The following is a 27,224-nucleotide window of genomic DNA, read 5'->3' as shown; positions in this document are numbered from 1 at the left end:
ACTGAGAGGAGAAAAAAGCTTAGCTAGTCTTAAATCTTCAATGGGAGCTTCTTCCATCCGTGTGCCAGCTGGAGCGGAGGATGTGCCAGTATAATACCTACCTTGAGACAGCCATAATGACTGGCTGCTAGAACATTCTGTGGGGAAGCAAAGAGGGCAGAGATTTGGGGGAAGGATTCCGTTAGGATGCTGCTATTTGCACAGCTAGCTACATATCATGTCTCAGAAGAGGACCACTTATCTGACCTGACAGGCTTTCAGGGCCATTGGGAAAAGCCACCTCTAGCCACCAAGACAAAGAATACCCGAAACAGCTGCAGTTTCTATGCAGTTTGGACTCAAGCACACACTGCTTTTGTTCTAATAGCAAATAAGAAGTGCTTAACGTTTAGTCTCAATTTTGTGATCTGTAAAATCAACACAATAACACTGGCCTCTTAGTTTACATGAGTATTACCTTGATTAAATGAGACAAAACGTACATAAAAGACTTGAATACTACCAAGCAACTCAATAACCAATATCCTTTTTCTTCCTTTCTATCAGGTACAGCCTTTTTACCTCATGTGTCTTAAAACATAAAACCCTTTGAAATGTAAAACAAATATCAGTATCCAACTGCTATGTACCACACGCTAGTGCTACAGCCAGACCCATTTGTTAAAGGGGTTATCTCCAACGGCGATAATAGCTGGAGATGGAACTGTGGGGATTACTTTAAATGAAGTCATTAGATGAGAAACCCCAAGGAAAGCCTGGTGCCCCTATAAGAGGGTGAGAAGATGCTGTCTATGGGTCAGGAAGAGTCCTTCGAGAAAAACATGGTCAGGTTGGCCACACCCTGGTCTGGGACTTCTGGCCTGCACAACAATGAGAAATAAATTTCCATTGTCTGAACTACTCAGTACATGGTCTTTGTTACAGTAGTCCCAGCTGACTAAACCACAGTGTTGGTGAGGAACTCTCATATCCTACAAATAGGAATGCAAACTGGTAGTCTCTTGATAAAACTAGTAGTACTAATAAAGATGGACATACATATATACTGTATTATAGCAAATTTCACTCCTTGATACATAGCCACCGGGGTTTCTACTCATCAAAAATACATGCACTAGAATTACGTATAGCACTGTTATTTGTAATAGATCCTACAACTTAAGAATCTATTAAGAGCCGAATGTATAAATTGTGATATGGCCCTATAATGTAATAAAAATAATGCTACATAAAAGAAAATGTATTAGTCTCATGAACATAATATTAAGCTGAAGAAATCAGACACAAAAGACATTATACTGTATCATTTCATCTATATAGAGCTCACAAACATGCGAAATTAGTATGTGACAAAAGAAGAAAAATGGGTTTACCTGTTAAAGGAGAAGCAACTATTGAAATAGGCATTGTAGAAGCCTAGCAGGTGCCAGCAATGCTGTAGATCTTGGCTGATGTCCTACTTTGTACTTTGTAAAATCTCACTAAGCCATACAGTTATTATTTATGCACTTTGATATTTGTGGATTTTGTACTTTAATTGTTACAGAGAAAACAAACTCTGGGAGAGGATCATAAGGTCCCAGGGTCCTTTGGTCTAGGACTATACTCTGCCATAGTCGTTCCTTTCTCTCCACTGCTAATGTTCTATTTCAGGCTCCCACTAACTCACAGACGAAAAATCAAAACATGCTCCCCGCTGGTCTCCAAGGTTACATGAAATCTCCTTCCTGATTTTCTATACTATCTCTGCATAAACCTGCTGAGCATTGCACTGGTCAAGTCAGTCTCCCGATCAAAACCATAACTACCATGGAATAAAGTGACAAGCTTTGCATTCAAGGTTTTCCTTATCATCTCTCAATCTACTACTCCAGGATCAACTTCATCATTCCTCCTCACCTTAACCCACTGCTTCAGTTTTTTTAAAAACCAAACAAATAAAGCATGTCCCACACCTGGCCCCTCTCCTTTCTCTGAGCTATAGGAAATGGACATGAGAAGAAATAAGATTGTTTGCTAATGTGATAACAAATTTAACAAGGCCATAGACTTCCCTAGCCTATTTATTTCCTTCTAAATGTTCTCTATCCCCCATCCTTCCTCATTTCCTTGGAGGTGTAGAAAATAATATTCAGAAACTTCATCTTTAAATGATAAGGTCTGGTTACAAAATACAAATAATAATTCTAGCTCCTGGCAAATAATAAAAGTAATTTTACCCCCTTAGTTTTAGGTTTCCTATATGCTAGGGATGGTGACAATGTTTTATTCATACAGAGTTTACAAAGCACTTTTATAATCTTTTATTTCGATTTAGCTTCACAATAACCCTAGGAAGAAGGCACTAAATGCACATATCCCTGGGATCTAATGGAGTCTACTATCTATGAGCTTGTCTCTCACCCAACGCTCACTTCTTCAATACTAGGTATGTAGTCTAGCAGCATAGGTGCCTCTCCCATGCTGTGGCTGTAAGGTTCAATATGTTGCTTTTAAGTACCATACTTTTCCTCCTATAGGTGCTAATTTTCTAGGACCCTCCAAGATTAGAGACTTTTAAAAAGTCAAAGTATTGGGCTGGGGATGTGGCTTAGTGGTAGAGTGCTTGCCCGGCATGCATGAAGCCCTGGGTTTGATTCCTCTGTACCACATACACAGAAAAAGACGGAAGTGGCACTGTGGCTGAAGTGGTAGAGCACTAGCCTTGAGCAAAAGAAGCCAGGGACAGTGCCTAGGCCCCTGGGGGGCATGGGGAAGAATTTAGAACATTTAAAAAAAAAGTCAAAGTATTGAACTTAAATTGCAAAATTTTAGGCAACACGAGATGATGAGGGCATGATGCTGGAAGAAGACGATCCAGTGCCCCAGGAACCTCATAGCCCTTCAACAGCTATCTGAGGCCTAGCATCACCCAGGCTACTAAACACTGAGGAGAGAATGTGCCATTCTGGTGTCAGTCCTACCTGTCGCATTGCCTTTCGCTTACAGAATTCTTCCCTTTCCTCCACAATCTCAGAGGTTCTTTGCCAAGTTCAAACTGACACCTTGGCATTCCAGTCACTGCCGTCTATTCATTGTCACCAACAACAAATGTCCCATTCAAAATCAGACATTGCACACAGTTTTAAAGAAATATTAGGGAAAACATTCAACCTTTACCTGCACCCAGAAGTATCATGTTAAAATAGTCCATTATTGCTTTTTACTGATTATATACATGGACACTTTAAAGGACTATCAGCTGAATGAATCCAGATGGGTCAAGATTATAATCCCCGGGCTGGGAATATGGCCTAGTGGCAAGAGTGCTCGCCTCATATACACGAAGCCCTGGGTTCGATTCCCCAGCACCACATATATAGAAAATGGCCAGAAGTGGTGCTGTGGCTCAAGTGGCAGAGTGCTAGCCTTGAGCAAAAAGAAGCCAGAGACGTTGCTCAGGCCCTGAGTCCAAACCCAGGACTGGCAAAAAAAAAAAAAAAAAAAAAAAAGATTCTAATCCTAGCTACTCAGGAGGCTGAGATCTGATGGTTGCAATTCCAAGCAAGTTGGGGCAGGAAAGCCTATGAGAGGATTACCCCCAATTAACCATCAAAAAGACAGAAGTGGAGCTGTGGCTCAAATGGTAGAGAGCTAGCCTTGAACAAAAAAAAGCTCAGGGACAGTGTCCAGGTCCTGTATTCAAACCCCAGGACAAGTACCAAATAAATAAACAGATAGTAACAGATAGTAAGGGAAAATCAGGAGCTGAAATTTTTTGACTTATAATATCTATCCAAAGCTACATTTCCTAATAATATTTGAACATATGCCTCTTCTCCTGAACCCTGAGACTGCTATGTAATAATGGTGAAAACCAGAAGCCAATGCAGTTCTCTAATAGAAACATATCTGAAGAAATCAGTGTATCAGCCATGAAAAGTACAATTATTAAGCCAGTATGTAAACAAATGGTGAAAGAGAATACAGAACATAAGAAAATGGCTGCTATATCACTATGGGAAACTTATGGGTCTTTTTAACTTAAAACTTCTGTTATCCTATTGATATAACAATAAATCAGACTTTATTACATTGCTTGTCTGATTCTCTATCTACTTCTCCAAACTAGAAGCTTGGTGAAGCTTGTACTTAGTATTACAGTATTAATTCCTATGAGATAGTCCATGGAAGAATAAACAAAGTACATGGAAAACCTGAAAATAATTACCCCCAAGGAGGGGAGAGAAGGGAGATTAAACAAACAAAAGGCTCATCTCTATGTGCCTGCTTCTAAGGTTCAGTTGTGAGAGAAAACAAATCAAATTACTGACTCTGGGGAGCGTTTGTTCCTTCAAAGTCACTGCTAAGCTAAGCTCTACTCCTAGGATCCACAGAAAACCACAGGATCCAGAAGGTGGCCATTCCAGTTGAGCCCTCATGATTTTCCAGGGACATTCCAAAACAGGAGCTTCCAACATCCTTTCCCTACCCCAAAACTCCCCTGACTCCCAAAACCTTCTGTATAACCCAGCTGGACTAAGCGGGGAAAGGAGGACAGAGCAAGGATTGGGGGCCGATTAGCAGAGAATACCCGCAGAGAGACTGACACCATTCTGAGTTCTAGGTAAGAAATAAATTTCAAGGTACAAAGACAGTTAAGAAGCTTTAAGGGAATTGAGTTCTGGAGCAAAAATTCTTGTCTCTGAAAATTAAAATCAGTCAGAAATATATCAGAGGCACCAGAAGGAGTTTGAAGTTATAAAAGTATTAAAAGAATTAACAAAAACATACAGGGGAAGGAGACAATCTTTAAGTTATTTTCAACCAACCTACACAACACCTGTCACAAACCACACAGACTCTTCCCAGCTTGAGCAATTTTTGTATCTGTCCTTGCAGCTGCTATGCAAAAGGATCATTAACCAACTAATGCTGAGCTCAGAAAGGAGCTCAGTGGCAGAGAAAAGGGACACTGAAGAGGAAAGAGGTATAAAGACTTGAGATTTTAGATGCAACTCTACCTATTTCAGTGTGGCAACTTCAGGCAAATCACAATCTGAGCTTGGTTTCCTAGTACAAACAAGAAATTATATTAATCTATCCTAAGTGAGATGACCGACTTTTTACACTGTAGCAAATGCTAAAGTATCCTTCCAAAGTCCACTGAGGGCCATTTTTTTCAACTGAAACTGACAATCAGTCTCAACTCATCTTTCCAAGTCAAGTGGTAGCTAGCTCATTCTTTCAACATATAGAGTAGTTTTCATGTATGTAGGTGGCAATAAAAAATTATTCTCACCTTCCCATACTATCTTAGTGTTAAAATTCCACTACTTGTAATCTGAGAAGCTTTTTCTATTTTCTCTATGAGAATGCAAAAATCTGAAAAAGAAAATTACCAACAACCATCCAACAGTCATAGCTGAGCTTAAAAATAACTCAACCTGCTGAAGAGTGAAGGTTAGAAAATAAGAATGCCAACAGCAATTTGACCTACATTCCCTAAGATTTAAAGTTTCCATTATTCTCACCTCGAATCACAAAATTTTCTCTAAATTTTCAGTATCTAAATATCTTCTGGAGTATTCTTGCACTGGAAAAATAACCCTGATTTCTCAGGGTTTTATTTTTTGTTCCGTTTTCTTTTGTTTGGAAGCAGTACTAGAGTTTGTTTGATTTTTTTTTTATTACTTTTCATTTATTTATTTTTTTGCCAGTCCTGGGCCTTGGACTCGGGGCCGGAGCACTGTCCCTGGCTTCCTTTTGCTCAAGGATAGCACTCTGCCACTTGAGCCACAGCGCCACTCTTGGCCACTTTCTATATATGTGGTTCTAGGGAATTGAACGCAGGGCTTCATGTATACAAGGCAAGCACTCTTGCCACTAGGCCATACTCCCAGCCCCAGTACTAGAGTTTGAACTCATGGCTTTGTGCTTGCTAGGCAGGCACTCCACCACAAGCTATGCCTCCTTTAGAACCCCAATTGCTCAGAAAATAAGAGCAAGAATTGAAAAATAAGGTTACACCAAATAAAAAATATTCTGCAAAGTTAACATCAGATAAAGGATTAACGCATCTGATAAGGGATTAATAACTAGAATAAAGAGCTACAAAAATTAAACACCAATAAAAACCACAATTAAAATTAAAAATGGCAAATGAATTGAGCAGTTTTAAAAAGAAGCAAAAGTAGTCAGGTACTGGTCACCTGTAATCCTAGCTACTCAGGAGGCTGAGATCTGAGGACTATGGTTTGAAGCCAGCCAGGAAAGACAGTCTGTAAGAATCTTAGCTCCAATAAGCTACTCAGTAAAAGCCAGAAATGGCACTGTGGCTCAAATGGTGGAGTGCTAGCTTTGAGCACAAAGAAGCTCAAAGACAGTGCCTAGACCGCGTTCAAGCCCCAGGACTGGCCAAAAAATTAAAACAAGAAGCAGCAGAAACAAAAGTGGCAAATACATACATAAAGAAATGTTCATTGGGGGGCTGGGGATATAGCCTAGTGGCAAGAGTGCCTGCCTCGGATACACGAGGCCTAGGTTCGATTCCCCAGCACCACATATACAGAAAACGGCCAGAAGCGGCGCTGTGGCTCAAGTGGCAGAGTGCTAGCCTTGAGCGGGAAGAAGCCAGGGACAGTGCTCAGGCCCTGAGTCCAAGGCCCAGGACTGGCCAAAAAAAAAAAAAAAAAAAGAAATGTTCATCGGAGCCAGACCCAAAGAATCATGGACTCTATGGTCTCCCTTGTAGGGAATAATTAGCACAGGTTTAGGCTAGTCACCGCAGAGGATCACAGGAGCCCAATAGCTATACCCTTATGAACACATAAATAAGATGATGCTAAGTGAAATGAACTCCATGTTATGGAAACAATTGTTATATTACAGTTGCAACTACTTTCAACGTGCCATATGTAACTGTAGCCTCTATTATTGATGATCTTCTTGTATCACCATCCTGTGGTTGTACCTACACTTTCTCTGTATCTTATCTGAGTATATTGGAAACCGGGTAAACTGGTATTAGAACTAGGAAATTGGAAGGGAATACCAAAATCGAGAGACACAGGGTAAAAAAAGACAACTACAAAAGCAATACTTGCAAAACTGTTTGGTGTAAATGAACTGAACAACTCATGGGGAGGGGAAGGGAAAGGGGGAGGGGGAGGGGGGAATGAGGGATGAGGTAACAAACAGTACAAGAAATGTATCCAATGCCTAATGTATGAAACTGTAACCTCTCTGTAATTCAGTTTGATAATAAATATATATATATAAAATTTTTTAAAAGTTAAACAAAAAGAAATGTTCATCGACCTTAGCCATAAATAAAATGTAAATCAAGACAATATTGAGGCTGGGTGCCCATGGCTAACACCTTTATAATTCTAACTTGAGAGACAGAATGTTGGTATTAGTATGAAGCCAGATTGGGGAGAAGAAAATTCCCAAAACCTCTTCTCAGTGAAGAACTGGACAAGGTGATAGGTGCCTGTCATCCTAGCTACCAGGAGGCCAAACACAGGTGCATCAAGCCCAGGTGCACAGTCAGGGTGCAAGACCCTATCTCAAAATAAGAAGCAAAAAACTCAGGGCTGGAGGAATGGCTCAGTGGTAAGGGTGCCTGCACAGCAAACAGAAGGTCTTGAGTTCAAACATCAGTACTACAAAAAAAAAAAAATTCAGATGAAATTCTCAACTTTTTTGAATGTCAGAATGGCTCTCAAGAAAACAAACAAAACAAATGCCGGTAAGACGCAGGAAAACAGGACCCTTGTGGATGGCTGGTGGAACTATAAATTAGTACAGCCACTAGAGAAACCAGTATGGCGTTCCTTAAAGCAAAAAAGGACGAGCAGGAGGTGTGGCTCAGTGGTAAGAGTGTCCACCTAACAAGTATGAAGCCCTGAGTTCAAGTCCTGTATTGCCAAAAAAATTAAAAGAAAAAATAAACACAAAAACAAGATAAAAAAAGATATTCAACCAAAAAAATTCTTGAAGATGGAAATAACATATGATCCTGCTATACCACTGCTGGGCAAACATCCAAAGGACTTCAAGTCAACATTCAGTCAAGATGGCAGCGCACTGCGTTCATGGAAGCACCATTCACAATAGCCAAAACATGCAATCGGTCTAAGTGTCTATTAACCTGTGAATGAGTAAAGACAATGTGGTATTTATAAACAGTGTAGTACCAGAAAGAAGAGTGAAATTGTGTCATTTGCAAGGAAACGAATGGAATTAGTTAACATCACCTTAAGTGAAAGAAGACAGAATGAGAAAGACAAATATTACATGGTCTCTATCACATGCAGAATCTAACAATTAAGAAAAACAGAAATGAGTCAGGCACTGGTGGCTCACACCTGTAGCCTTAGCTGCTCAGGAAGCTGCCTGGGCAGGAAAGTCTGTGAAACTCCTTACCTCCAATTAACCACCTAAAAACTGGAAGTGGAGCTGTGGCTCAAGTAGCAGAGGTCAACCTTGATCACAAAAGCTCAGGGACAGCACTCAGGCCCTGAGTTCAAGCCTCCACAATCAAAGGAAAGAAAAAAAAACAGAAATGTCAACCAGGTTGTTTGAGGATGGATACCTAGAGGGAACAGGGTGAACATAGTTAAGTATGTAATATACATGTATGAAAATATAACAATGGAACTACTGAAATGCTTTTAAGAAGTGGGGAAGAGGAATGAAGGAGAGTGAGAAAGGAGCTGACTTACAATGAAACCCCTTTGTACAACTTATACAAATTTTTTAAAAGAATAGGGCTGGGGATATAGCCTAGCGGCAAGAGTGCCTGCCTCGGATACACGAGGCCCTAGGTTCGATTCCCCAGCACCACGTATACAGAAAACGGCCAGAAGCGGCGCTGTGGCTCAAGTGGCAGAGTGCTAGCCTTGAGCGGGAAGAAGCCAGGGACAGTGCTCAGGCCCTGAGTCCAAGGCCCAGGACTGGCAAAAAAAAAAAAAGAATATAACATTTCATGTCCTAATTTTGCTTCAGAAAACATGTTCACTTGCACAACAGGCTTCAGGTCACAGGAAATACGGCCATGGATAGAGAAAAGGCTGTGTAGAGACAGCTCTGATACTGGGTAAAACCTATTTTCTCTCCTACATCCTATTTCTACTAACTAGAAAAACAGCCCATGGACTCATACTTGAAGTTAAATGTACAATTCTTCCTTCTTATACTCTGGGTCCGATCTGTTGCTGCATTGTGCTATACTGCAATGGACTGTTGGAGTGACAGTTTGTCAAGTCCTCTCATAGACATTATCTTATGAAGAATGTAGATCAAATGCTTTACCACTTATGTCACAACCCTAGCCTTTTTTGCTTTCATTATTTTTCAAACAGGGTCTCACATCTATGTGCAGGCTGACTTCAACCTCAGTATTCCTATTTAAACTCACACATAGCTTAGAGGACAGGCATGAACCACCACATCTAGATGTGTATCAGTTGAACAAGGGTTTCACGAGCTTTTGTTTCATTTTTTAAATTTTTGTTTCTTGGGGTTTTTTAAAATTTTTGTTTCCTGGGTTTATTCTGCGCTTCCTCCCCCCCCCACCCCCCGCCACCCAAACTTCAATCTTCCTGATCTCTACTGAGTAGCTGAGATTACCACTCCCAACATCTATTACAGCTTTGAAGATGAGGAAACTGAAATTCAGAGAAGAAGGGCTATGTGCTATGGCCGGAACTGAACCGGTCCCAATCCTCACATTACAACCTTTCATGGCATTGTTTACTGCCTTTTCCTGTCAGAATTTAGCAGTTCCTGCAAGAGAAATCGTAGTTAGTGCCAAAGGGAAATCATTAAGCTAACTAAATACCTTTGCAAAACCAGTATATAAAATAGCTTTCAGAATTAGTATTTTTTTCCACTAAAAACACTAAGTTTCCAACCAAATTAGCAAACGAGCTCTATGGCACCCAAGGCTCAGTCCAGGAAGCCAATACATAGGATCACAAAGACCTGAATGCTAGTCTTCATCCCATTACTTCCAGAATATTTGGTGTCAGGCAATCATATTGACCACCTTAGCCCTCAATTCCTTAAATAAAATGAAAATAATAATTAATTACTGCACCACAAATACTACTGTGTAGAGGATTAAATGAGGCATGGATATGATAGTGCTCAAAGCATAAACTTTGCACAAATTAGCCAACTTAAAAAAAATCTTCTGGAGACTGTTTTAAAACACTGGTAATTAGTGACTTCTACGCTATGTGCAACCAAAATGAAGGAGTATTTACCCAGCTTTGTTCTATTTTTCAAAATTATTTTTAGTGACATGGAAATCTGTCTACAAACAATATTACTTGACTTGAAAGCTCCCATAAATACGTGTGTGGTAAGCTGTCTTAAAGCTTCTATGAAAAGCTGCTTGTCATGTTGAAGTGTTTGTTGAATATCTTTTATGTGCCAGGCATTTCAACCGATTCACCTGAGAACCCCCAGATATGTTCTATTCTAGCTCCACTTTATAAAGTAATTTAAGTTCAGAGAGAATAAGACATAGCCCAATGTCAGGGCTGTGGGTATAGTATAGCTCAGTGGTAAAACAGTTGCTTTGCACTGGCAAGACTCTGAGTTCAATCCAAGATAGGCAGAGAGGGAGGAAAAGAAGGCAGTAGGGGGAGAAGGGAAGGAAGAACTTCCCCACAGCAAACAGCTTCTGTATCTTTAAGGAAAAGAAACAGCAAGGTGTGTAGGTAAGAAGAAATATGGAGCACTGTTTTCTAGTGATAATACAGCATGGTAGGGACATGAACTAGAATTGTATTCCTTCAGTTCAATCCCTATGGGCTTTAGTCTGCTTGTCTGTGAAATTTGATTCATTGCCATAATCTTATTTTATAACATAGTAAATGAATACATCTGCTTAAAACCCAATGTATGAGACAACATCCTTATTTCTCCCATTCTGCTTGTCCGAATTTCTCTCTTTTCCTTGCCCTAAACTTGATGTCAACTGGTCTAAATATGGTCCACACACATCGCACTCTTCCTCTTAACTGAAATACTTCTCTTCTACTAATCTGAAACCCAGGTATCCTTCGAAGCCCAGATTAGATCTTCCCTTCTGTGAAATGTTTTCTGATGTCTCTAGACCACAGTACCTTCTTCATATTTGAACAACTCTTTAAACTGTTAAATGATCTGACCTTTATAAACCACTCTATTTCTAACACTTAATTTATAAAGGCCTATGAGTAAAGACTATTTAGCCTAAGTCTCTATTTATAAAATGGAAATCAAGGCTTCAAAAGTTAAATTGCTTATGGTGACACAAAAAGCTAGTTGACAGAGTACAGTTGAATCCAGACATTTTAAGCCCTTGTAATGCTCTACTATACTAGCCTAATTTTGTCTTCTGTGAGATTCTGTATCTCAAAACTAAAAGCACACATTCTATAATACGATTCCAAGTATTGCATGGGTTTCATGGCAACTAACACACCAGAGATGGGAGTTGCTTTCTATTTCATTAATCTTTCATTAGTACCCTTTCCTCTCACAGTTAAAATGTTAGTGAACCCTGGGGTCTAGGACTTCAATCCTAAACAACAGCTATTTGTTAGGAAAGATGGGGTCTGAAGAGCGCAATGCACTCCTGTGTACCCTAGAGTCCCACCACAAGGCCAAGCCTTGCGCAGGATTAAATCAGGCTGAAGTCAATGTATTAAAAGCATTAGGCCCCGTGAATAGAAAAATAGGAAAAGAAATTAGACTTGTGCTTGGGAGAACCAGAATGGCAGAATGGTCCAAGAAGAAAAGAAACAAGAGAGCCTAAAACTTGAGAAAGGCTCAGTCAATAAAGACATTTCTAAGCTGAGAAAGAAATGGAGAATGAGAAAGCTATGCCCCCCAGAAAATGCCAGTGAACCCAGGGTGTTTACACACACCAGAAGAGGGTCAGAGAGCATCGGGCAGGCCTACATCAGCTTTTCTTCTCCAGGAAATACTCATCTCAGTCTCCAAGATAGCTACGAGTTTGGTAAGCAAAGAAAGAAGAGCAAGGCGAGTACCACAGAAGTAGATGGCACTCCTGCCCCATTCTTTATAAGATGCCCAAAGACTGGCCAGAAATGAAAAAGAATGCATGAGTGTTGCTTACATAATCCATCGATCCAGTCTCGTCTCATTTTTCGTTATGCGGTCTACTGTCTAGACAATGCCAAACTTATTTCTTTTGAGTGAAATTTCTTCAAGCCTCAATTCAAATCTCACTTTTTCCATGAAGCCTCTTATTCCCACTCTAGCCTGTAATCATTCATTCATTTTTTAAAATTCTATAGTATTACAGTGCTATTGTAAAGAGCTTAGTAGAACATCTGGCATATAGTAACTGCTCAAGAAATGACAGTAGATGGTGTGGCTTCCCTGTCTTTAAATTACCTGGGGATCTTCTTCAATTGCAAGCTCTATTTCAGTAGGTGTGAGATGGGGCCTAAGATTCTGTAGTATAAAAAGCCAATACTATTGATCCAAGGACAATACTCTGAACATACAAAATAGGATTCAGTAAACTTACAAGTGAGAAAAAAAGTTAAAAAGCACAATGTATCTTATCTACCCAGCTGGACAGTGAGCTCTTAGCAAGAAGATACTGTTTCTCATATTTCTTGGCAACTGTGCCTTGTAATGAGATGTTCAATAAGTATGTCTTGACTTACCACATCTGCAGTCTGATTATTGAGAGCCTGTGCTGAACTGATTTTCAAATCAAACCCAACACTCACTTATTCACTGCAGTCAGAATTGCTGAAAGGGGAGATTCTGGGAGAAAATTTGCCTTTCAACCAATGAGAGTGTAATAAAAGAGGCAGTAATGTACATCAATGACCACCTAATCCCTATGTAAGCAAAAGGACTATTACAAATCAACTCTTAACCGCACTTCAAATGTATGGACTTTAAAAGATGGCATGCATTTCTGACCATGTAAGAAACACTAAATAATTAATAAATCACATAATGTGCTTTATTACATTTTAATGGCACACATACATTTTTCAATGATCCGTTTGTGTGCAATTAATCTCAGGCCACCAATGAAAATATTTCAATCAAAAGAAAGAGAAACACCCCCCAATTATCCCATCAACCTACAGAGCAGACAGGTCTTCTGATTACACTGCCCACAATTACCCCAATAAAAATTCAAGGGAATCTGCCGGGTATAGGGATAATCTGAGAGGCTGACTATTTTAAGCCTTTTTTCCAAATAATTCAGAGGGGACAAATATTCTTAAGTTCTCCTGGAAGACTGCATTTCTCTTTCTATTCAAACACTAGGAAAATTATAGTGGGCATACATGACACCTGCTTACTGAATGCTACAAATTTATTAAAAAATTAGCATTTGGAGCACAAAGCACCTATGTAAGTTAATGTGCTGGTGATAAGCAGGCACCTGCCCCTTAGTTCACAGACCCTTTTCAATAAAGTCACTCACCAAAAGTCAACGGAGTTGTTGTATTTTTTTTTTTTTAACAAATTTAGAAGACAAACACAGCGATTCCGGGAACTGCTATTAAGCACAAAAACAAGAAGAGCACAGAACTGCCATCAAATACCAGGCTCCAACTAGGTTTATGAGTTTTAATAAATCAACGTTATTACTTCAGAGGAAACCAGAAAGCAGTTGAGAGTCAGCTCACAAAAAGGCATCTCCTATTACTTTCAGCATGTCTCCAGGGCAAGGCAAATTCTCTGGTAGATGCCAGGCCCTCTTTCTAGAAACTAAGACTATCCAAGGAGGGTTTCAAATCTCAATCCACTGAAATATTTCCAACTAAAGACAGATCTGTGGCCACCTCATCACACCCACACAGGTAATTAATTACTCACTTACTTATGGATACCTGACACATAAGCAGAACAAAATAGCTTGGATAGGATGAGAGGCCAGGACAAGGAAAGTGCAACACCAATGTCATTCTCAGTCCTCCCTCTTCCTGGCCTTTTTTCAAGGCCCATCTTCTGTGGAACTTCCTCCAGTATCTAACTCTCACTTCCTGAAACACTAGTCTCAACCAAAATTATTCTATATTCCTTTTTGTTAACTTCCCCCCCCCCCAAATTTGAGCCTGGATTCTCCAAAAAATGCCCCTCACTGCCTGGCCTATGGACAGAGCTTCTTATTAATACTGCTAATAACTAATAATCATACATTATGATTAATATATATATAATTACTATAACATAGTGACAACAGTGGACTCGAGCAGGCCTAAACTCCAACCCTCATCCTGCCATTTGTTGGCTGTATGGCTGTGTACCCATCACTTACCTTTTCTGAGCCTCAGCTTTGTGGAGAGAGTCCAATGGGATAGTGTATTAAGAGGGCCTGCTAGACTGGGGCATAAAATTGATACTCAACAGACCATACCCCTTTCCCTCTAAATAAGCACCTGTTTATCTGAACTAAGTTATTCTTCTAGGAGGGCTGCCAATGTTACTGAAGTATTCTCTTACACCTTCTGCACTGCTCTCTTGCATGTACCTTTGTTGTTTCCTGGCAAAAGGTCTTTTCCACTCTTGCTATCTTGAAGAGAAAAAGCCAAGCACACCAGTCACCCCAAGGTCTCTTCAGACTGGACACATCCGTAGACAGCAGGAAGGCGTTTGCACATATGCATTTCTCTACCAGTTCTCAAGGGCACTTCTTCCCTTCCTCCCTCCCTCCTTTCCTCTAAGACTGAAGGAATGACAGAGAGAGTAAAGCAGGGAAAGGTGCCAAAAGAGAGGAGATGGAGATAAACAATCTTGTGGTCCCTCCTGTCTCCCTTTCTAGAGAATCTCCCTTTCTAGATCAATCTCCTGAGAAAAATAAACATCCTTTCCTAGTATAAGAAAAAAGGCATCCCAGATTCCTGCCCTCTTAATTTCTTTGAACCCTTTGCTAGTCAATTGGGCCATCCCACCATCCTCCAGGTCAATTTCCTGCTCTCTTAACAAGAACCTGTCTTAATTCATTAGTCTCACACGGACCTCATTCATGCTTTTCCCAACTAGAGGAAACAATTCCCCAACCTGCATCCTTCTCAGTTGGAAAACCACCGCATATCTTTTGAAATAATAAACCAAAGGGAAAAAAAAAACTTGAAGTTTCCCATCCACTGCAGCAGTATGGCTGTTTTTGTTTTGTGTTGTGTGTTTTGTTTGTTTTTAAGTCTTCACCTGTCAGCTGGAAAAAGTCCGCATCTCTCTCTCACTCACACACACATGCACACGCACACACACACACACACTCCATATATCCCCTCCTGTTGCACAAAATAAGAATCATTTTATCGAGCAGGCTCCCACCCCGCGGGCCGTGAGGAGGGGCGAAGCAGTGCGTGGACACCTGGGCTACCCCATCTGTCATCTCATCTACCTTCATGTCAGCCTTCCAGGGCCCGGGTTTTTAAATACATAAACAGAAAGTCGGCATCATCGCTCTGTCCACCTGAATACCAATTCCCAGTCCCAGTTCACTAGCTGCCTTACCAAGTAGAACCCTTTTTGCCAGTCTTAAAAAAAAGGCAATTTGGAACCATTTCCACCATAGCTGTCACGTCTGTGTCTCCCTTTCCCCGAATTCTCCCTTTCCTCACCCCCCCAAAAAAAACAATGCTTAATCCTCTTTGTCGGTGCATGCTTTGTGGGTACTTGCTTTTCCCGTGTTGGGAATGGGGTAACCCGATGGGGCAGGTCTTCACCTGGAATCCGCCTTGCTGGCCGGCCCTCGAGGCCCTGCCCGTCCCAGACCCCCTCTCCCCCCCCCCCCCCCCGCTTCCCGGACACCTCGCCCCGTCACCTCTCAGACCCCCACCCCCGGACCCCCTTCCTGTCACCCATATCCTCGCAGACCCCCTCCCGGTCCCCCGTGACCTCACGAACCCCCACCCACCCCTGCCCGGTCCGCCCCCCGGACCCCTCTCCCGAAGCCCCTGTGACCTGCTCGGCCCCCCCACCACGTGACCTCGTGGGGTCCCCCGTCACCTTCCTCCCCGTGACCTCGTGGGGTCCCCCCCCACCCGTGACCTCCCCGGCCCCTCACCAGTCGGTGTGCGGCTCGTCGACCACCAGCAGCAGCTTGGCCCTGCGCGCGGCGGGCGCGGGCGCGGGCGCGTCCACCAGGCCCGCCGAGGCGGCCGTCTGCTTCACGGCTTGGGACAGCGAGCTGAAGAAGCTGCTGCCCACCGACGGCGCCGGCGCGGGCTGCGGCGCGGGCGCCTGGGCGGGCGGCGGCCTCCGCTCGGGGCCCGGGGAGGCGGCCGGCGGGGCGGCCGGGGCCGGGGCCGGGGCCGGGGCGGCGCCGGGGCCGGGGCCCGGGGCCGGCGGGGGCTGCTGGGGCTCGGGCCGCTGCAGGTCGGTCATGTAGCCATTGGGCAGGTTGGCGATGAAGCTGCTGTCGGACAGCCGGCGCCTCAGGAAGTTCATCATCTGGCTGGAGGGGCTGGGGGCACGCGGGGCGGCGAGGGGCACGGGGGGCGCGGGGGGCGCAGGGCGGCGGGGGGCGCGGGGCGGCGGAGGCGGGCGGAGCGGAGGGAGGCGCCGAGCCGGTCCGCGGCGCGCGAGCCCAGCAGACAGCCGCGGCGCACTGGGCCGGGAGGGCGCGCGGCGCCGGGCTGAGCGCGCGGCGGGGGGCGGGGCCGGGGGCGGGGCCGGCGCTGGCCACGCCCCCTCCGCAGAGCCGCGGCCGCCGCCTCCGCCTCGGCCTGCGCCGGAGCGCCCGCCCCGCGGGCCGGGCCGCCCGCCCGACTCCCGAGCCGGCCCGGGGGGATGGGGAGAGGCCGGACTCCCGCCGCCTGAGCGCGACGGTGTTGGGGGGACGGGCCGGGGAGAGAGAGGGGCGTCTGAGTCACCACCACCGTTCTGGTTAGAGAGAAAAGGGTGTCCCGGCTGAGCTGGAGGAGGCCGGGGAGCCATCCACCCCACTTCCTTTGGAAGGAAGACAGGTGTCGGCCTCCCGCACCCAGAGGTGCCCTGGGGCGCATGCGCACGTGTGCACACACACGCACACACACACACACGCACAAACCTATACCTACACTCACAGGCACACAGACGCAAACACACGTGCGCACGCGCGCACCGTGATGGAAGAGGACTAACCTGCCCCTTCTTTCCTAATGGTGCCATCTCCCCAAACCCCAGGTGAGAGGACGAGAAACACCCCCCCCCACACACACACACACCCCTCCCCTCCTCCAATGCTCAGGGAAGAAGACAGCCCCCAACAGCCTCCATTCCCCCCCCTCCCCAACCACCAGAGACGGGAGGCCTAGTGGGGCTGGGACCCTCGGAGGGGTTCCTAAGGCTCCCCCCACCCTCCTCAGTGTGTTCCCCGACGATGTGCATTGGTGCGTCCATTGCTGTGCGAAGACCTGCCTGCCTGTCTTGCTCTTTCCAGTCCCCTCGTGGGTCCGACCAGCCTTGGTCTCCAGGAGGACTTTTAGGATTTCCACCCGCGATCTCTCCATCTCCCGTGACCGCCACGGCCCGGTGTCTGATGTTCTTGTTTCCCGGGTTGTGCGCCACAAACCCAGCAGATGCACTTGGCAGGCAGACTACCGGGGGGTGAGGCATGACCGCAGACGAGTTATCCCTCGGAGCCTTTTTCCCACAGCTAATAAAAGAGGGGGGTTGGGGGTGGGGAGGGATAACCCTTTTCAAAGTTGCTGGCGGAAATGAGATCATGTAGGGGACAGCATCGGGTGCACCTGAGCTATTCCAGCCGCACACCTACATCCTATTCTACCGTTATTTGAGTTGCTTCTCAGTAAGTCATTATCTGGCCTGAATGGAATCGGGGAGGGTGGGCCTGTCGCTGAGGCTGCTTCCCGGTCTCCCCGCTGGCCCTCAGCTCAGGCTTGGAGGTGCACATTGTGGCTCTGAACCAACCCTAATCAAAGCGCTCTTGTCGGTGCTAAGCTCCCAGTACACATAAGCTGAGGATCAGGGGACAGTATAGACACAAGAACAATCACGATACGATGGGAGACATGGCGTGATATAGTTGAGCAAAGAAGGCCAAGGAGAGCAATCCTCCCACCTGAGAGGTTTATTAGGAGAGGCCTCTGTCTCAGAGGAGGTAACCGCTGAGCTGGGTCTTGAAGCATCTCTAAGAGTTGGCCTGAAGAAAGGCTCAGGTAGGGCTGGGGATATGGCCTAGTGGCAAGAGTGCTTGCCTCATATACAAGAGGCCCTGGGTTCAATTCCCCAGCACCACATATACAGAAAATGGCCAGAAGTGGCGCTGTGGCTCAAGTGGCAGAGTGCTAGCCTTGAGCAAAAAGAAGCCAGGGACAGTGCTCAGGCCCTGAGTCCAAGCCCCAGGACTGGCCAAAAAAAAAAAGAAAGGCTCAGGTAGAGAAGGTGTGAAGGAAGGACTTCCTGGTCTTTATAACTCTCTGGACAGCAAATCCTGATTTGAAAGGATTGATCTTCACCTAGCACAGACATGCCTGCATCGCGTACTGCAGAAATATGGAAACAGCTGATACCGGAGCTGAGGGTGTTATGCATATACAATTGTGCCCGTTATATGGTTCATTTTCAACATAAGAGTCCAGTGCATTGAACACAGTGCTCTATTTGTTCACCCTTTGTCCCTCCATTTTTGTGCCTCCCCTGACACTCCCAAAGACATGTAAAAACAAACCAATGGAACAAAAAGGAAAGAAAACAAAAAAACAGCAAAAGAAGGGGGGAAAAAACTCTTGTTTTCATTTCTTGAAGTTTGATATCCCTTTTTATAATATAGACCTCAGGAAGTAATTCCCCTTAACCATTAGCTTATAGTATAATGCATGGTATTTTGAAAATCAATCACAACCATGTTTTGAGTGCCTAATACAAGCATTATGCTGGAGACTACAGGGCGCCTTTCCCCATCTCAGGGGCCACTCACTCCCCCAGAGCAACCGGCAGAGAGGTGTCTTCTGGAAGCTTGGGAGTCTTTGCGGGGCCTTCCCTGTGCCATCTTTCTGTTCCCACGGAACTGTAAACACAGGTAAACATCTGGCAGCTGCAGATGAAAGAGTCCGCCTCAACATCAAGAACCAATTAAAATGCTTTATCACCTCTCTGATTTCTCTTCCTCTGAGCATCTTGGAATGCCTTGAGCAGGCCAACTCAAAATAAAACTCTGGGCTGGAGGAGCTGCTTGGCAAAATGCTCCTTATCTGTGGAAGTTGGCTGGAACCGTGCCTAATTGGCTCTTCCTCACTTCCCGGGATCGGGGATTCCGTTCAGACTCACCTTCTGTAAAGAGGAGGAGAAGGAGTTTGGGATTCAGAAATCCTGTGTCCTGGTCACTGGTTGGTTTATTTGCAATATTTGACAGGTTGGTTGTTGAGGTCTCTGTGCCTCATCTGGCCACAGGGAGTGGTGGTGTCTGCCGGCCTTGGGGCTCTCGTGAGATGACGGGAGAGGCATTTTTGGAAGTGGCAGAGCCCTGCCAGGAGAGCCACTGTGATTGCCCTTACACGACATCGCGTCACCTGTCATTTTGGAGACTCCACTGATATCAATTGGCCGTCTCTATTGAGGCAGACCCAGGTACCTCCTTATGCGGTCAGAAGACAGCCATGTCCCGGGCTTTCAGTTCAACAAAGAGAGCCACATCAGCCTGAACAGTTAGCTATAAGTTGGTTCCTCCAGGTCTGCCTCGCGTTAGCTGTGTATCTCCGAGCACACCACTTTCAGCCTCCCTTTCCTCTCCTCTAAAAGAATGGTGATCGTGCTCAGGCCCTGAGTTCCAAGCCCCAGGACTGGCAAACAAACAAACAAACAAACAAAAAGAATGGTGATCATTATTATAACTACTTGGAAGGACTGCTGGGAGGACTAAAGAGCAATGAGCGTGATTGTGTTTTGTGAGTTGTAAAGCACTGTGCAAATGTTAGCTACTGATATTTCTGACTCCCATAGATCCACAGAGCACACCAATCCTACAACTGAAATACCATAAAACAAAACAAAATTCCCCAGACAAGCTCCTCCCATTGTGAAACATCTAAGCGACTTCAGGCCTGAGTGAGATGCCCCTCCTGAAGCGACTGTCAGGCTTAGTCATACCTGCTAAGATAAATACAACAGCCACTTCAGCTCCCGGCTTCCACCTTCCTGAGTGACCTTGAACAAGCCACTTCACTCCTCTCCAGAGACTTCCATTTCCTAGCCCGGAGCGGAGGCTGAGGTTCTCTTGGGTCTGCTGTGGTGATGTTCTCTGGGCGGAGTCTCACAGGGGAAAAACAAGCACCTGATGCCACCAGGCTGAGCCAGGGACACAGGCAGGGGCGAGGCCTGTGAACAAAACACTGAACACTGGTGGATGGTTTCAGAGAGCAAGAGAAGCACAGGAGACACCAACTCACAGTGTGCTCTGACTTGAAGGGAGTCAGAAATGCTCTTGTCAAGCCTCCAAGACAGAGAAATGAAACACGAATCTGATGCTGACCTTCTACCAGAGGCTGCCCATGTGGAACTTCATTTAATCCCCAACAAGGGAAGTGGGTTTTTTTTAATCCTTCCCCCCCCCACCTTTTTTAACCGATGAAGCAATTTAGACTCTAAGAGGTTACACCAACATTAGATGTTATAACTAAAATGTGGCCAAGCTGGAGGCAGGCTTGGCTGGCAGCAAAGCCCAGGAGATTCTCTATTAGGATATACTGACAGGCCCCAAGGACGGGCCCCATCCATCAGCAGCTTGCTTAATAAACACTTATTTGAAGATGTAGAAGGATCACATGTCCCCTTGAAGTCTCCTTGTAAGCATTCCTGTGTCGTCTCCCTATCCCCCCGAGTCTTGTAGACCCAGGAGACTTGGATTCTCTGTAACATACGGGCATAAGAAAACAAGGATTCTATAGAAACGCCCGTACCCACAGAGCTTCAAGCAAGAAGACCTCTAGCTGATGAGACACCCCACCCCCAACTCCAGAATACCATACTCCTATTTTCACCCAGCTAGGACCACGACTCCCCGCAGAGCAGCTCCAGCCTCTTGCAGCATGCTGGTGTGTTGGCTGTTGCCATGGCGATGGAGGAACATCTCTGTCACGCACACATGAGCAGTGCAGAGTGGGTTTCCCCTGCCCGAGAAACTCGGAGGATTTAACTGCAGTTGTTTTCCCGCAGCATCCTTACACTGCTTTGAGGATGAGTGATAAGGCACCCCTTCTGCTTAGTATTCAGGCGACACCAGAGACAGGACTGATGTTTCTACACCGAGGCTGCGCAGAAGTAACCTCCACCTCTACTGTTAGCATGGTTTCTGGTCAATGGAGATGCCTTTGACATGATTAGGAAAGGTGCTTACAAGGGGCCGGTGAATGAGCTGTTGTGTCTACAGAGTCAATGGGTAGCCCTCCACCCCCACCCCCTACCCCCTGCTCCCCAGTTCCTCTTAGCTATGACCAGATTGTGGACCAATTAGATCTTCAGAGCCGGACCCATGTGGGTTTATCCCCTCTTATTAGCAAAGCAACCTCATTCTATTTTTTAATGCAATTCTATTTGTTTATCTTAAAGTGGAATTCGTTGTACTTGGCAGAGTTGCTGGAGAAAATTAAATGAGATTATATATAAATAGTTTCTAATCACAAATCTAGCATAAGGCAGAAACATATCCCTAATAGCAGTTATTTTGAAGAAAGTAACTTAATGAAACCATATGTTCTGACCTGGAGATAGACCGTGTTTGAGTTCCTGGTTCGTCACTTAATAGCCTGAGAGCTGTGTAAAACTCTAGAATCGATTTTCTTTTGAGTCTTTGTAAGAGAAGAGGATGCAATTGCGAGCCCTGAGATGCTATATGGACATTCTATTTTGGAGGTATGGTTGTAATGAGTCTAAAAGGAGTCTGAAGACTACGAAGGACTGAGGAAAGACAGCATCCTCGTCTCATCGGTGAAATGGCAGGCCGTCCTAATTGCCACCTTTACTGTGCATCATCTGTGTGCGAAGGGACGCGACAGACGCTATATGTTCATTCCTTTCTCATTTAATCCCAGCAACCATCTTTATGCGGTAGGGCTCATTTCTGCAAAAAAAAAAAAAAAAAAGCTGAAAAAGAATATGGGCAACCTATTAGTGAGTTGTAAAATAAAAATGAACCAACCCTAGCTGTGCCCTTCCTGTCATCTGTACCTGAGAAGCAATGTTCCTTTACTGTCAACCCATGAAGCCACATTGTGTGCGTTCCTGCACAGCCAGGAAGCAGAAATGAAAGAAAGCAGTTGGCCTCATTTCTTCCCTCGACTACAGCCAGCTCCAGGGATCCGAGAAAACAGAGTTTGCATCCAAGGTTCCATCCACACTTGGCTGTGGTCTTCATGAGCGAGATTCTGCCTGAAAGCCCGTCTGCACTTCCTTTCCATCCTTCCCTTCGACCTGTGCATCAGCAAGAGGGAGAGTGAACGATTCCTTCCTCACCGGCTCACCTGCCCCCTCCATTCCTGATCAAAACTGAGTCACTTTCCCTATACCCTGCTTTTCTCCTCTCCCAACACTGCCAGTGTCAAGAAAATGTCTTTCCTCCTCTCCAGAATAGCATCTGGTCCATTCGAAGCGGGCTGTAGCAGGCTGCCTGCCAGCACCCTCGTTTCTTGGCGGATAGAAGGCATTCCCCATCCAATTATTTAAAAGTCTCCTTGCTGATGATTCAGCCAACCCCTCTGTCTGCAGCTAGACCTGAGCAACCTAAGGTCACCTTGAACAGCTCTGTAGTCGTGACAGCTATGTACATCTCATGAATTCTTGCCTCGGTTCTTGCCTCTAGGTAGGAATCTCATTCTCATGGAATACATGCCAAAACAGAAGCTCAGAAAAGGAAAGAGCTTTTTCCCAAGGCCACACAGCCTGTGGCAGCAAAGCTGAGACACAGATCCTCACTTGAGGAGGAAGTACAGTCCCCGTGTGTGCCTCCAAGCCTTTGCCCGAGCTGTTCTGCTCCCCGTTCCCACCCCCGTGCTCTCCCCCCCCCCCCCGCCGTGTCATGGGACAGCAGGACTCCCCCAGGCTTTGTGGCAGGCAGTATTTCTGGAGTCTTGGCTTCATCATCTGAACGTCGGTGATCGCAGCATTTCCCCCCTCTGTGAAGCAGGACTGCCTTCCTCTCCATGTTGACATGAAGGTTCACTCTCAGAGGGCCAAGTGTGGTGCCCAATAGCAGGTGCTTCCAACTACTGCTCAGACACTGGTGCCTCGGGGAACACCCCCCCCGCGGGGCCCAGATTGCACAGGACTCCCCCCATGAGCCCTGACATTTATTCATCCATACTCTCATTCACCTGTTATTTTCTGTCTTCACTCAACCAATACTCATAACACATAAAGACCTCAGTCCTAGAACTCAGCACGTGATGCTATGATTGTTGTGTCATGTTCTAGTTCCCTCATTTGATCAAGGGCTCATGAGGGCAGATTTCATCTGAGTCATCTCAAAATCCTGCTGGGTATGCCAAGAGGAAAGAGTGAAGAGCAGGGACAGGAGGGAAAGAAAACACAATGCAGGACATCTTAGAAAATCCCGCTTCAAAAAAAGAAATACCTAGTCCTTCTCCTCTACAAAGACCTCCCAACCCCTGGCTACCCCTCCCCCTTCAGAGATGCCCCGAGGATGGGAAGGTCAGGGACAGCTCCCTCCGGTTGGAAGTCCCCGATGAACCGGCGTGCAGAGTGCAGACAGGCCAGGCACAGCTGCAGGAAGGAAAATTCCGTCTGTGCAGCCAGTGGGGACAGACCAGCAGCCCCAGGCCTGGCAACAGCATGTGTGCGCAGGGACCAAGCTCCGCCCACCCCCGCCTCCAGCAGCTGCCGCCGCAGCCCCAGCAAGGCCCAGCCTGGCAGGTGATAGAAGCAAAGCGGCAGCCTCCCGGGGAGGAAGGTGGCTGACCGGCGGAGGTGGGAGCCTGAGCCTCAGAGCTCTACAGAACAAGAGCTTGGAGCCCCCAGCCTTGAGCAGACGTGCCAGGGCTGAGGAAGAGATCTTGACTCCTCAGACAGTGCTCCAACTCACCATCAAGCCCCCTGAGGGATCTGAAACTAATTCAGGCTGGTTTCACCATCCTTCCTCTGTCTAACATCAAGTTCGTTTTGTCAGCAGAGCATCCATGACTCTCCATACTACCTTTGTAACTCATGGTCTTCTGGCCTTCCTTGAGTTGCTCCTGCAGGGGGAGGGAGGTCACTTGGTGCTGGGGCTTGAACTCAGGGCCTTGTGCTCTCCCTCGGCAGTTGTGCCCACAGCTGGTGCTCTACCCCTTGAAGCACTCCTCTAGTTCTGGCTTCTTTGGCTGGCTAATTGGAGATAAGAGTCTCACAGATCTGTCTGCCCCCACTGCACCTCTCTCCAACCATATTCTTCCTCCTGTTCCCTAAGCAACGCGTGCTCTGCCGTTCGTGACACTGCTCATCTTCCTGGAGTGGATGGAGTCCTCCAAGTCTAGGGTTGACAGGCAGATAGTGTGCTTAAACTGCCAGCCCAGAGGCGCCCCCGGGAACCCGGACAAGTGAGACAGGGGAGGGGAGGGAGCTGGGAACAGGTGTGTTAGTCATCAGGTGTCCACTTTGGGCATCCGGGCTTCCATGCCCTCCTCAGGAAGCCTGGCAGATGCTGCACAACACATTTCGGAGATGACTGGCGATTGGGATGAGAATTCTAGCTATTTGTTCACCAAATCCTATTTGAGCTGCGTAAGAACTGCTCCTGGCAGCGGTCACTTCTCAGCAGCTGCCCTGTCCCAGAGCCAGGCATACCCTTACATCACAGCCAGTACAGACCGGAGTGGTAGAGGACGCGGGTACCGCCAGCTACCCTGACCAAGGCAGCGAACCGCTCTGCACTTGCAAGGCCCAGCTCGAGAGCCTCTACTAATAACTCTAATGCTCAATGAAGCCCACAGCCCTCCGCTCCACCTTGCCACGGCATACCGACCACGTCTCCGCCGAGTATGGATCTCACAGTGCTGGAGTGCCTTTCTGCAATTCTTCCCTGGGGAACCGTAAGCACCGGCAGGCAGCAAGTGTGACTCCATTCATTTCTGTGTCCGGGCTCCCAGCACCACATGACTGGTGCTTGTGAAATACCAAGCATGCATTACAATGCTAAGCAATGTTGATTCGTCCAGCGCTGCCTACACAGTAGTTAGAGGGAATTTCTTGGGGGCCCAAGAGATATTGGACGCTAGACACTGTGTTGTTACTTCTCATGAGTTTAGGAGAAAATAAAGCCGCGTCTTTAGAAAGTGTAATATCAGATTGTCTCAGGATACCAAAGATAAATAAGTACACTCAAAGAGTCACAGGCTGAAACAGCGTAAGCTTGGATTTGCCATCTGCTGCCCGCCCTGCTGTGGTCACCTCACAGTGGGTTAATAGACTTCCGATTCCCACTCCCCTACGGTGGTTTCTAACACGTGTCACGTTATGCCCATGGTACCATCTTAGAGGCGCTCCAGTAGATGGACAGGGCGTTCCTCCAGCCAGAGCCCCCGTGGATGTCTGTCTTAAGAGATGTGGGCTTTGCCTACAGCTGGCGGTAGACATCAGAATCCACAGGAGTCCAGCTAAGATGCCTTCCAAGATGGCCTACAGCATCACAGCCAGAATGCAGAGTTTTAAACTGTTGTCGAGACAGCCTCCAGTTAGGTAACCCAAGGGAAAGAACAAACTATTGACAACAGCAATATATAGATGGGCTACCCATCAGTAAGCCTGAAAAGACATGTGCAGATTCGTTCTGAAAACAATTAACAGCACTATGAGGCAGCAAAGAACGCTTGAGCAGTAATTTCTAAAAACTATATCATGTTCTTGGATAGGAAGATGCAAGCTCTAATGATGTCATTTCTCCATAGATTTAACTGGAAATTTAATGCAGCTCAAATCAAAAAGAAATTTTTTTAAAGAAAAAGATTTTTAGAGGAGAGGAGTCAATAGCTAAACAGACTTTGAAATCCAGATGGGAAAAACAAATAAACTGGAATTGCCACACAGATTCTGAAAAGGGATGATGTTAAGATGACAAGGCCTGTGGCTCTGCCACTAGCAAAATTGCTATTACTCTACAGTAATAGAAGCACTCTGGTACTTGTACACGAAAGCACAAGGTAATTAACAGAAAACCCAGAACTAAGCCCTAATGTACCCATAACTCTAGTACAGAATCGATGGACACTTCAAACCAATGGAGAACAAGAGTCTTCCATAAACATTGTTGGGAGAACTCGGTTGTCATCCTAAGGGAAGTGGGGGGGGGAACTTAAGTTAGGTTCATATCTCACACATGAACGTCAAACATTTCCAGATGGATTAAAAGCAAAATGGTAGTAGAAGAAAATATCAGAAAGTTTATCATCTCAGATTAAGGAAAAAGCTGTCTAAGAAGAATGATCAGTTAAAGAAGTCATAAATTTAAAAGTTGATACATTTGACATCTTCCCTTCCTAGAAAAAAAAAAAACTTCATAAAAATGTCACGGACAAGTGTATTACACATAGCACAAGCGCAGGATAATCTGCCTTAGTATATTTGCTTATCCTGCCTAGTTCAAACCCAACCGACTAATGGGAAGAACAAACAAAAGATGACTTTAAGTAACGGTAGAACAAACAACAGCAGCCCTCGAAGGCATGTGTGGGGAAAGAAGTAGGAAAGGCTGGCAGTCGAGAAGCTTCCAGAATAGGAACAGGAGATGGGTGGATCATCACACTGTACGGCGCCCGCATTCCAGTGTGCCAGCTGTGTGAGTTTGCACTTGGTTTCACTTCTGTGGCCTTTGCTGACCAGCCATGACCACAGAGAGATCTCCCTACCCCGAGATTAAACGAGGTGATCAAAGAGAGGGAGTTCACAATACAATGATGCCACCTGTTATCAAATGGATGGAGCTACAACGCATCGTGTTAAGCAAAACAAGCCACACTGAGAGCCAAATCTCATGTTCTCCCCAATATGTGCAATCCTAGTTTTTAAAAATGAATAACAGGCCAGGCACCAGTGGTTCACACCCACAATCCTAGTTCCTCAGGGGCTTGAGATCTGAATCCAGCCCAGGCAGACAAATGTAAGAGAGTTTTTGTTGTTTAGGACTTGAACTCTAGGCCGGGGTGCTATCCCTGAGCTCTTTTTGCTCAAGGCTAGTTCTACCACTTTGAGCCAGAGCACGACTTTCCATTTTCTGGTAGTTAATTGGAAATAAGAATCTCACAAACTTTCCT

The 27,224-nt window shown here is 45.6% G+C and overlaps 1 protein-coding gene across 1 annotated transcript in view; it reads right to left on the bottom strand.

The window, feature by feature from the left end:
* Syn2 (synapsin II) overlaps positions 1 to 16,511 on the bottom strand; it is a 110,364-nt gene extending 93,853 nt beyond the window's left edge. Inside the window, exon 1 of the mRNA XM_048356288.1 lies at positions 16,052 to 16,511. Coding sequence (XP_048212245.1) covers positions 16,052 to 16,437 — 386 coding nt within the window. The 5' untranslated portion in view covers positions 16,438 to 16,511. The remainder of the gene's footprint in view (positions 1 to 16,051) is intronic.
* Positions 16,512 to 27,224: the final 10,713 nt, after the last annotated feature.

The sequence above is a fragment of the Perognathus longimembris genome, chromosome 10 (assembly GCF_023159225.1).
Source record: "Perognathus longimembris pacificus isolate PPM17 chromosome 10, ASM2315922v1, whole genome shotgun sequence".
In the NCBI taxonomy this organism is placed as follows: Eukaryota; Metazoa; Chordata; class Mammalia; order Rodentia; family Heteromyidae; genus Perognathus; species Perognathus longimembris.
This window is presented reverse-complemented; position numbering and strand designations above follow the sequence as displayed.